The sequence below is a fragment of the Stigmatopora nigra genome, chromosome 17 (genome assembly GCF_051989575.1).
Source record: "Stigmatopora nigra isolate UIUO_SnigA chromosome 17, RoL_Snig_1.1, whole genome shotgun sequence".
Classification (NCBI taxonomy): Eukaryota; Metazoa; Chordata; class Actinopteri; order Syngnathiformes; family Syngnathidae; genus Stigmatopora; species Stigmatopora nigra.
Window position 1 is genome coordinate 8,362,287 of NC_135524.1, and position 12,273 is coordinate 8,374,559.

General features: G+C 40.2%; 1 protein-coding gene across 3 annotated transcripts; it reads left to right on the forward strand.

Moving 5' to 3' along the window:
* Positions 1 to 199: 199 nt before the first annotated feature.
* On the forward strand, positions 200 to 9,967 carry nup54 (nucleoporin 54). Of its 3 annotated transcripts, none has more exons than XM_077737984.1 (15): positions 200 to 362; positions 1,966 to 2,073; positions 2,189 to 2,272; positions 2,395 to 2,565; positions 3,110 to 3,196; positions 3,778 to 3,936; positions 5,121 to 5,344; positions 5,609 to 5,796; positions 6,356 to 6,552; positions 6,623 to 6,677; positions 6,759 to 6,852; positions 7,663 to 7,770; positions 7,851 to 7,970; positions 9,418 to 9,528; positions 9,618 to 9,967. In XM_077737984.1, the coding sequence occupies exons 1-15, from the start codon at positions 317 to 319 to the stop codon at positions 9,744 to 9,746; spliced, it is 1,881 nt and encodes a 626-aa protein (XP_077594110.1). In that variant the 5' UTR covers positions 200 to 316; the 3' UTR covers positions 9,747 to 9,967. The 3 variants fall into 3 exon arrangements, with proteins under 3 accessions (XP_077594110.1, XP_077594111.1, XP_077594112.1); XM_077737985.1 differs by having other exon boundaries at positions 202 to 362; positions 2,395 to 2,430; XM_077737986.1 differs by lacking the exon at positions 2,395 to 2,565 and having other exon boundaries at positions 204 to 362.
* The last annotated feature ends 2,306 nt before the right edge of the window (positions 9,968 to 12,273 follow it).

Here is a 12,273-nt window from a genome sequence, read left to right on the forward strand (position 1 = left end):
AATTTATCATGATGCAAAACGGCCTACAAGCATTGACAATGTTGTCCCTGTGGATTTAAAGCGAGAGTAAATTGGATTATGTATGATCATATGACGAATATACGACGTCATTCTTTATACTTATTTTCTGCAAATGACCTCCCAGTGACGTGCATTATTAGGGAAAGTGAACGCATTTTTCATTTTTAGTTTGAATGGGTTTATATGAGCCATTCTAGTTCAAGTCTAAAAGGGGCGGTATAACGCCCCAATTTGGTTGAGACTGAGAATAGCAGCGAAAAGAAAGAGAAGAAGAATTGGTTGACAGTGAGACAACATGGCGTTCAATTTCGGCAGCGGTGTGGCGTCAAATCCGGCAGCGAGTATGTACATTTCTTTAAATCAAAGGTTGCTTGATCACCAACTCTGTCTTTTCTCTCCATGTCGTGCACCGTATATCTGAAGTTGCGGTTTTATTTAGACCACAGCGAATCGAGTTAAACAAGCCGAAATCTACATAACGCGTTGGAGTGTTACTCATTTCTTACTCACACATCCTTATAAACAAGAGTTTCTCTACCTCGGGACACTGTGCATGCATACTCGTTTATACAGCGTATATATAATTGGGAGGAAAAAACGATCTTATGTACACGTGGGCGCTCCGTGATGACGTCGTCGCCCGCGCCGGCGCATAATTACTACGTCAGGATCCAAGTCGGTTTGTTATTCTTGCCTAATGAATGAGTAAACAAACTTAAACAATTAAGTTGATTTTTAGCGTGGAGTACAAAATGAAGTTGCTATTTGGTCATAATTCCATGATTACATGAGAACCATATGACAGCTGGGGTTGGGAACCTATGCTCGCGAGCCACACGTCTCTTTTGATGTGCCCATATGCCTCTCCGCTAATTTGTAAACTAAAATGTAGAACCTGCTGAATCGCGAGCGCACCAATAAGAGTTTAGAGTTGGCCCATCATTGGGTTTCATACCACCAGCTCCGCTATATTGACCAATGGGAGTTTCGCGTTGGCACATCTAATTTGGCGCCAACACGAACTCTGGTGCCCCTATGTCAACCAATGGCAGCCTCGCGTTGGCACATCTTATTTGGCGCCAACACGAACTAAGGTGCCCCTACGTCAACCAATGGCAGCCTCGCGTTGGCACATCTTATTTGGCGCCAACACGAACTCTGGTGCCCCTACGTCAACCAATGGCAGCCTCGCGTTGGCACATCTTATTTGGCGCCAACACGAACTCTGGTGCCCCTACGTCAACCAATGGCAGCCTCGCGTTGGCACATCAACGGCGACAACACTAACTTCTAGTGCTGCTGCATTGACCAGCAGGAGTTTCGTGTAGTGCATGCAGCTTTAGTCATAATTATTCTTTTCATTCTTCTCATTTATTAGCAACACAATAACAATGTTTTTAAGAAGTATTTTGATACTTATTACAATTAAAAAGTATTTCAATGACAAAAAATGTTGCCTTTCCTTTTAGTTTCAAATTCTGGCTATGTCTCTCAAGGAATTACAATGTAACACATTGTACTCCCTGTTAAAAGCACAAATATAGAGGTGCAAATTGTGATTCAAGGTCCGGCTTATACACGAGAAATTGTAAAATTCAATAATTGTAACGGCGTTACTTTGATGTAAGATAATACAGAAATCATGTACATGCAGACTAGTTAACGCAATGGTCTCTAACCGGTCCTCAAAGGGCCGCAGGTTTTCATTCAAACCAGACAAGCGGATGCCTTTTGCAAGTGTAATCAGTTGATTGCAGCCAGGGGCTACTTATTTTAGAAGACCCCTCATCGGTTAAACTGTGGACACTGGATCGGTTGACAAAGACCAGGACCCACTGTGGCCCTTTGCGGAATCGGTTTGAGACCCCTGAGCTAAGTCATGTTTTTGTATTTTGTTTTAAATTGGTCAAGGTCTTGTCAGCAAATGCTCTTTCTCATCTGCAGGCACAACTGGGTTTTCATTTGGTTCGTTTGGCGCGAAGACCACTGCACAGTCCGCTTTTAGCTTCGGCACCCCCGCAACCACCACTACAGCAGCCTCTGGATTTGGCAGTAGGCATCTTCTTTGCTCTTAAACTGTTCTTTTACACTGTGTATTCTTGCCTACACTGCATTTTCAGTTCTGTATATCGAAGGTCTTGCACTCTGACTACTCTTCTGGTTTTAGCTCTCACAGCCCCGAGTTTTGGCACGGCAACCACCACCGCTGCCGCGCCAGCAACGGGATTTTCTTTTGGCTCCACCAATACGGGTATGTCACTACTGCTGTTTCTGTCCATTATTGTGACACTTTTCATTGAATCAACACTTGTCATTTTAACTCCCAACTGTATGATTCTTTCCCTACTGCTGCCCGCCTCTGCTGGCCCGCAGGATTTGGGGGGCTGGGAGCCGCAAGTGCAGCGCCCGGTGGGTTTAGTTTTGGGGGGTTCGGCTTAAACGCCAACCCGGCGGCAACGGCGGTGGGGTTTAATGCGGGCTGCTTTGGCACGGCGACCACCGCTGCCAGTGTGTTCAATTTTGGCAATAGCTTGGCTAGCACAGGTAGATAAACCTTGTGATTGATTTAAACCACGTGAAGCAGGCAAACATTCATCTGTATGCTGTTGTGCTCCTTCATTTGGTGTGACATCACGTTTGCTTGAGTGAGTTTCACGTGCATAATTCAGGATTAGTCCTTATATATCTATATAATGTGTTTTGGCTTCTATATTAGCAATGTGCAATTAAAACTACCCTGTGATCAAAGAGTGGAATGCCCATTGCGGTTCATTTTGCAGCCATTTTATCTCCAGGGTGGTTTAGGTAGCAAATATTGGAATCACCCTACTATGTTTGAATTCGCCAATGGCAAATCAACAAGTGGATAGCTCACTATTGGGAAGTGGTTAACCTTGAACTTGATCCTGAATTATATCTCTGATTCACCCTCAAAACAGGTCACCACACTCATCTACTTTACACCAAACACTGTGACAATAGCCTTATTATTGATCACCTAAATTCATGTTTTGTTTTGTTTCAATAGATGTTTTTTATGTCTCACGTGTACCTTGTAACCCTTATCATTTATTTTTTTTACCCTCAGGCACCTTTGGTAATTTTGGGACAACCACAACCAGTGCTGCTGCACCGGGTTCCACTTTTAGCTTTGCGCCCACTTCAAATGCCACAGGTAATATCATGCTTTCTGTACCCAGATTATACCTACTGTACATCCAATAGTAATAGGTTATGGAGTTTATATTTTTGATCTATTTTTAATTTTTTCTTTTCATTTTTCAAGTATGAACCAATAGGTTGCCATTGATGTCAATGTATGTCCAATTTGTTTTGACTGAGAAGGCCATGTTCTTATAAGCAGCATCTCACGTCCGCTGTCTGCTCGTTTATCAAAGTTTGTCTTGTATCTCAAGATACATATTTGCCCGAAATTTTACTCGTGTCTCAAATTGCGCGTCTGTCGGGGTACTCGTATGTCAAGGTACCACTGTACTAGTTAACTAGATTCAACAATATAAAAGTCCATAAAATAACAATCAAGAAAGCTCAATTTATCATTTTTTTTTAATTTTTTTTATTATTTGTTAAAACCCAAATATAAAAAATAAATTTGTTTGTAACTTTATTTTGTACTGCACAACTGATTTGAAACATATTGGGGACTTATTTTTCCGCTTGATTTGCATCCAAAAATATGTTTTGCTTTTATTTTGGTGTTCATCCATTGTTTACCATTCTTTTTTTCTTCTTCAGGAAGCCTATTTGGAAATACTCCAAACAAAGGCTTTGGTTTCGCCACCAGCCTCGGAACTGCAGCGGCTCCCGGAACCACCGGATTCGGGACGACACTAGGAGCAACCAGTCTGGGTGGGTTCGGTGGCTTTAACCTCCAACCCACTCAGCAGCAGCAGGGTGAGTAACACCAATGTGTACATACAGTGGTACCTCGAGGTACGAGCTTAATTCTTTCCAGGACTGAACTCATGTCGATTTACTCGTAACTCAGATGAATGTTTCTCTATAGAAATGAACTAAGAACAAATTAATTTGTTCCAACCCACTGAAAAAACACCAAAAACAGGATATTGGATTGGAAAAATATTTTTCTTTGTTCTAATTCGCCAACTATTAACAAAGTAACAAATGACTAATGGTTTAATCGCACTAAAATGTGTTTCATAGTATTAAAATTAGACGAATTTTGCGGAAGGGAGAGAGAGGGGAACTTTTTGCATGGCAACGCGCTCGTAACATAACATAAACAAATATAAATGAACATGGATTACGATGCAGATACACTGAAAAATAAGTTTTACCTAACCTTAAACTAAACTTAATTCTAATTTAGTTTTATATTTTGATACCTTTCTTCTCCTGCGTTGGCTTCATTTGCCCTGCCTCCACCTTGACTATCAGATGCAACCTATTTGCAGGTTGTTTGCTTTTGTATTCCCTTCAAAATATTCTGAAAATGATGCAAACACATGTTCTCACAGTAGGATAACACACAACCACTTGCCAACGAGAAGTAGTACGTATATACGTCATTTGCACTGACTAACGGGAAAAAAATACACTGAAAAAAAAATGCAACTCAAATTGCTCGTATGTCGGGGAAATCGTATGTCGAGGTACCACTGTAGTTGTTAAAAGTATAAGTCATCAAAGAAGAAATGAAGCTCGAGAACCAATAGGAAAGCTGTTGGTGTAATGCAGTGCTTCTCAATTATTTTCTGTTAGGCCCCCCCTAGCAAGAAGAAAACTATTCGCGCCCCCCCCCCCCCCCCCCACTTCCCACCGTGACTATAAATAAAATCATTTTATAAAAGTGTTATAGGTACAACATGTGAAATGTTGCACTCTCACAAACATGACAGAAGTAACAATGAGAGCGCCACTGCCAGCTACTGTTGTGGATCCGCAATTACACTTTATACTAGTACGGCCAAATAAAATCCTGTTCCCCAGGGTTACACGCCCCCCCCCCCCCCCCCCACCCCCCACCCCCCCCAGGTATCGCACCGCGCCCCACTATTTGAGAAGCACTGGTGTAATGACATATGAGTAAAGAGCCAATCTGAATTTTTGCTCAACAGGAAGCCTATTTGGTCAGCCCGCCCAGCCGCAGGCTCAGCCCAATCAGCTCTATCAGCAGGTGACGGCTTTGTCAGCACCCACCTTGCTTGGGGATGAGCGTGACTCCATTTTAGCCAAATGGAACCAGCTGCAGGCTTATTGGGGCACGGGCAAAGGCTACTTCAGCAACAACAACAACACCCCTGTGGAGTTTAACCAGGAGAACCCATTCTGCAGGTTCAAGGTATTGCTAGATTGTCCAAAAAATTTAGCTCAACTAAAAAAAAAACAATACAGCATCGTATTTATTTGAGTATTACACGCAAAATTTTGTACCAATAAAAACGAAGCAAAGTTCTATTCTAACCTGTCGGATGGCCCAGTCTGAACAGGCACAATTCCAATTTGAACACTTGCTTAAAAAAGCCATAACAATTGAATATTAGAATGAAATACATTGCAATCAGATATGCCTGGAATTTCAATGCCATTGTGTTTTCTTGGCCAGGCTGTAGGGTACAGCTGCGTGCCAATCAGCAAGGACGAGGACGGCCTGGTGGTCTTAGTGTTTAACAAAAAGGAGGCAGATGTACGAGGGCAACAGCAGCAGCTGGTCGAATCATTGCATAAGGTTCTGGGAAGCAACCAGACGTTGAGTGTCAACGTGGACGGTGTCAAATCCCTACCCAACGACCAGTAAGTCTCGCTTGTGTAGATTTGCTCATTTTGCCGGCTAACTATTCCTGTCAATACAACGTTTACGTGAACCCCAATTTCCAAAAGTATGGCCTTTCGGCCAACCGCTAAAAATAAGAAAACTATGATTGAATGTAGTGCGCACAATGTGCATCAGTCCATCCTGCACTCATTTTCACTTCTCAACGTCCCCACTAGATGGAGGTAGATCTAGTGGTAAAAACCTGACATGTTGAAATCAACATAGAAAATAAAATCTTCAATAATATAAAATGTCACCATTTAGTTTGAATTAGGTTGCTTTTTTTTACATTTTTATCTGACAAAAAATTAAATACATTACATATATATATTATATAACATTACATATATTATATAATAATAGGCAAATAGATAATATGACAAAAAGTAATACAATTTAAAAACCTGATCTTTTTTTATAGTGGACCTCGCCTCTTTTTCTGAAAGCGACCCTCGAAGCCAAAAACGTTTGAACACCGATGATTTATGATAATGCCTTTAAAGAAGAGATATTGAATTCACACTGTGACCTCCTTAGGACGGAAGTTGTCATTTACGTGGTTGAACGCTCCCCTAACGGCACGTCTAAGCGTATTCCCGCCTCCACGCTCTTCACGCACCTGGAGCAGGCCAGCGTCAAGGTGCAGCTGACACAACTGGGCGTGGCCATGTCGGTCACACGCACTGAGCTCTCACCGGCGCAACTAAAACAGCTTCTACAGAATGCCCCAGCAGGCGAGTATGGCCTGATCCACTTCACCACTGGCTTCCCCAATGACTTACCTATGCCTCTTGTCCTCACCAGGGGTTGACTCCATCATCTGGGAACAAGCTAAGGTGGACAACCCTGACCCAGAGAAGTGTGTTGTTTTGTAAATGACTTGGTGTTTATTTACGATAACCAAGGACCAACTTTAAAGTGTTTTTTTTTTCACCCCTAGACTGATCCCAGTACCCATGGTGGGTTTTAAAGAGCTGCTTCGCCGACTGCAGATCCAGGAGCAAATGACCAAACAGCATCAGACCAGAGTGGACGTAAGTAATTTTGATATCTTAAGCTATTCAATAACCGATTACAGTGGTATCCTGAGATACGAACTTAATGCGTTCCGGGATTGAGCTCGTATGTCGATTCACTCGTAACTCAAATGAACCTTTGCCATAGAAATAAACTAAAAACGTATTAAATCATTCCAACCCTCTGAAAAAACACTAACAACAAGATATTGGATGGAAAAACATTTTTATTGGTTCTAATTTGCCATCAGTAACAACGTAAGAGACTTTTTGCACGGCAATGGGCAAATTACCTTGGATTACAATGCAGACACACTCAAAAACTAATTTTGTTTTACATTTTTTATACCTTTCTTCTCCCGGTTTGGCTCTATTTGACCCGCCTCCACTCTGACTCTCAGATCGGGGGTTGTTTGCTTTTGTCTTCCCTTTAAAATATCTCCAAAATGATGCACACAAATGTCGTCAAAATAGGATAACGCACGGCCCATTGCCAATGAAAAATAGTATATACTCCTCTCGTAGTAGCGATCACTCCGCCATTCGCATTTAGTAACGGGGGAAAAACACTGAAAAAATGCAAGACTCCGCCCAGTGCTCGTAGACGCATTACACAAGGGAGTTGTGACCAGAAAGACAATGCCCAAGATGTTCTTATGAGCAGCCTCTCGCGTCCTCTGTACTGCTCGTATATCAAAATGTGTCTTTTATCTCAAGATAAATATTTACTCGTATCTCAACTTGCTCGTATGTCGGGGCACTTGTATGTCGAGGTATTACTGTACTATAAATTTGATGGCTGTGTGTGTTATTGTCTTGCCTTTGCAGATTGTCTCCACTGACATCAGTGAGCTTCAAAAGAACCAGGCCACCACAGTGGCTAAGATCGCACAATACAAGAGGAAGCTGATGGACCTCTCGCACCGCGTGCTGCAGGTAGCTTCCGCAGGCGGCGTTGTGTGTCGACATGTCCTTTTGCTCGATCTTGTCCAGGCTCTTGTGTTCTTTCCACACAGGTATTGATCAAACAGGAGATCCAAAGAAAGAGTGGCTATGCCATTCAGGTGGATGAGGAGCACCTCAGGGTCCAGCTGGACACCATTCAGTCAGAACTCAATGCCCCCACGCAGTTTAAGGCAAGAAGACAGATCTCCTTTAAATGTTTGAAATCTTAATCAAAGCAGTTGAACAAGCATCTTGATTTTTATAAATTTGCTTAGAAACAAAGTTGCTGTGCAATATGAAATAAATAACTTAATATATAGCTTATATGTATGTATGTATGTGTATATACATACACATACATATATATATAAATACATACATATATATGCATACATATACATACATAGACATACATACATACATATACATACATACATGTATACATACATACATATACATACATACATGTATACATACATACATATACATACATACATGTATACATACATACATATACATACGTATACATACACACGTATATGTATATTCATGCATGTATATACATGCATGCATGTGTACACACGCATGCATGTGTATACATGTATATACATGCATGCATGTGTATACATGTATATACATGCATGCACGTGTATACATGTATATACATGTATATACATGCATGCACGTGTATATGTATATACATGCATGCACGTGTATATGTATATACATGCATGCACGTGTATACATGCATATACATGCATGCACGTGTATACATGCATATACATGCATGCACGTGTATACATGCATATACATGCATGCACGTGTATACATGCATATACATGCATGCACGTGTATACATGCATATACATGCATGCACGTGTATACATGCATATACATGCATGCACGTGTATACATGCATATACATGCATGCACGTGTATACATGCATATACATGCATGCACGTGTATACATGCATATACATGCATGCACGTGTATACATGCATATACATGCATGCACGTGTATACATGCATATACATGCATGCACGTGTATACATGCATATACATGCATGCACGTGTATACATGCATATACATGCATGCACGTGTATACATGCATGCACGTCTATACATGCATGCACGTGTATACATGCATATACATGCATGCACGTGTATACATGCATGCACGTGTATACATGCATGCACGTGTATACATGCATATACACGCATGCACGTGTATACATGCATATACACGCATGCACGTGTATACATGCATATACACGCATGCACGTGTATACATGCATATACACGCATGCACGTGTATACATGCATATACACGCATGCACGTGTATACATGCATATACACGCATGCACGTGTATACATGTATATACACGCATGCACGTGTATACATGTATATACACGCATGCACGTGTATACATGTATATACATGCATGCATGTGTATACATGTATATACATGCATGCATGTGTATACATGTATATACATGCATGCATGTGTATACATGTATATACATGCATGCATGTGTATACATGTATGCATGCATGTATACACACGGCTTAAAAATAAAATCACAATTTGTTTATTCAAGAGTCTAATCTGATTTGAATGCATTTCCTTCCCAGGGCCGATTGAATGAGCTGATGTCCCAAATCCGCATGCAGAATCACTTTGGAGCAGTGCGAGCGGAGGAGCGTTACAGCGTGGACACGGACCTCCTCAGAGAAATTAGACAGGTAAATATTTCCGACAGGAATCCCTGTTTTCAGAATTGTCTTTTTAAAAAGTGGACCAAAGGCTTAAAAATATGCCTGTTGTGTTTCAGCACCTCAAGCAACAGCAGGACGGTTTGAGTCACCTGATCAGCGTCATTAAAGACGACTTGGAAGACATGAAACTCATCGAGCATGGACTGAGCGATGGCGGGCACGGGCGAGGCACCATCCTGAGTTGAGGCCACCGCTACAACTCCTCGTCCATTCTCACCTATTTTTGTTTTCAGGCACAATGATTGAATACCCTACTTTTTGGACTGACAATATAAGGTTAAATACTCACCTTCCATGTCAAATTAAATTGCGGATACCAGACTTTTGAACACCACTGTATATACATCTCTGCATTGCTTTTATATGTCGCTTAAAGGTTATTAAATTGTCATTTTCACTGAACAAATACTTGGCGTTGCTGCGGGATCATTTATGCTGTACATTAGAACATGAATTACTTCTCATATTTACAAACTCCCACAGGAAGAATGATAAAAATAACTCCAGTGGTGCGTCACATTTAAAAAAAAAAAAGCATCAATAATTACCTGGACAGGCCGGTGGTTGAGTGGTTAGTGTGTCGGTCTCACAGTTCTGGGGTCTTCTGTTCAAATCCATGTCGGTCAACTTGTGTGGAGTTTGTATGTTCTCCCCAAACCTGCATGGGTTTCTTCCAGGTGCTCCGGTTTCCTGTGTACATGTATGTATGTATGTATGTGTGTATACATCAGTGCTTCTCAATTATTTTCTGTTAGGCCCCCCCTAGCAAGAATAAAACTATTTATATATATGTATGTACGTTTACATACATATATGTATGTGTGTATACATACATTTATGTATGCATTTATGTATGTATACATATACGTATATGTATGTATACATACATACATATGTATGTATACATACATATATGTATGTATACATACATATATGTATGTATACATACATATATGTATGTATACATACATATATGTATGTATGTATACATACATATATGTATGTATGTATGTATACATACATATACGTATATGTATACATACATAAATGTATGTATACACACATACATATTTATACATACATTTATGTATGTATACATATACGTATATGTATGTATACATACATATATGTATGTATACATACATATATGTATGTATACATACATATATGTATGTATACATACATATATGTATGTATACATACATATATGTATGTATACATACATATGTATGTATACATACATATGTATGTATACATACATATGTATGTATACATACATATGTATGTATACATACATATGTATGTATACATACATATGTATGTATACATACATATATGTATCTATACATACATATGTATGTATACATACATATATGTATGTATGTATACATACATATACGTATATGTATACATACATAAATGTATGTATACACACATACATATATGTAAGTATACACACATACATATATGTAAGTATACACACATACATATATGTATGTATACATACATACATATGTATGTATAGTTTTCCCTCGGTTATCGCGGTTAATGGGGACTGGGACCACCCGCGATAAGTGAATTTCCGCGAAGTAGGGATTTTCCTTCAAAAATGCTTAATTTGAATTTAATTCCATATTTTTTATTTATTTATTTATTTTACCCCGTGTGTACAGTACACCATATAGAATACGAGCAGAAAGAGTGAAATTCATGTTCTAACAAAAAAACCTGTAAAATATGTTGTTTCAATGTAATATTTTTTTTTCAAAAAAAAATCTGCAAAGCTCTGAGTCCGCGATAGCTGAACCGCGAAATAGCGAGAAAACACTGTAGTTGTAACAGACAAAACAATAAATACTAATGTGTACTTTTGGGAACCTTTGGTCCAGTTAATAAGTCATTAGCCTCCCACCTCTGTGGACCCAGGTTCAAATCCTGCTGTGCTCTGCTTACCTAACTTTTCCCACTTGAAGGTAACATAAAGTACTAAGTATGATCTGGGAGTGGAAAGAGACAAAACAACAAATAATACTGCATAAACCTATAGAATGGTGGGCCCGTGGATCAGTCATCGGTCTTCCACCTCTTTGGTCTTGGGTTCAAGTCCTAGTGCTTGCAAAGATTTTCCCACTATTATTCAGGTAAATGAAAGAGGTAAACTGCATATACTACCAGTGACTCTCAGTGGGTGGTGGCTCAGTGGTTTTGTCATCAGTTTGCCACCTCTGTGGTCCTGGGTTCAAATCCCAGTGCCTGCAAAGGTTTTCCCACTATTATTCAGGTAAATGAAAGAGGTAAAACTGCATACACTACCAGATACTCTCAGTGGTCAAGTCAACAGTCTGCCACCTCTGTGGTCCTGGGTTCAAATCCCAGTGCCTGCAAAGATTTTCCCACTATTATTCAGGTAAATGAAAGAGGTAAAACTGCAGATACTACCAGATACTCTCAGTGGGTGGTGGCTCAGTGGTTAAGTCATCATTTTGCCATCTCTGTTGTCCTAGGTTCAAATCCCAGTGCCTGCAAAGGTTTTGCCACTATTATTCAGGTAAATGAAAGAGGTAAAACTGCAGATACTACCCAATACTCTCAGTGGGTGGTGGCTCAGTGGTTAAGTCATCAGTTGGCCAGCTCTGTGGTCCTGGGTTCAAATCCCAGTGCCTGCAAAGGTTTTCCCATTATTATTCAGGTAAATGAAAGAGGTAAAACTGC

Coding starts and splice junctions, on each gene's coding strand:
- nup54 (XM_077737984.1), top strand. CDS start 317: ATGGCGTTCAATTTCGGCAGCGGTGTGGCGTCAAATCCGGCAGCGA. Junction 3,197..3,777: donor GCCCACTTCAAATGCCACAG/GTAATATCATGC, acceptor TTTCTTCTTCAG/GAAGCCTATTTGGAAATACT. Junction 9,529..9,617: donor TCCTCAGAGAAATTAGACAG/GTAAATATTTCC, acceptor GTTGTGTTTCAG/CACCTCAAGCAACAGCAGGA.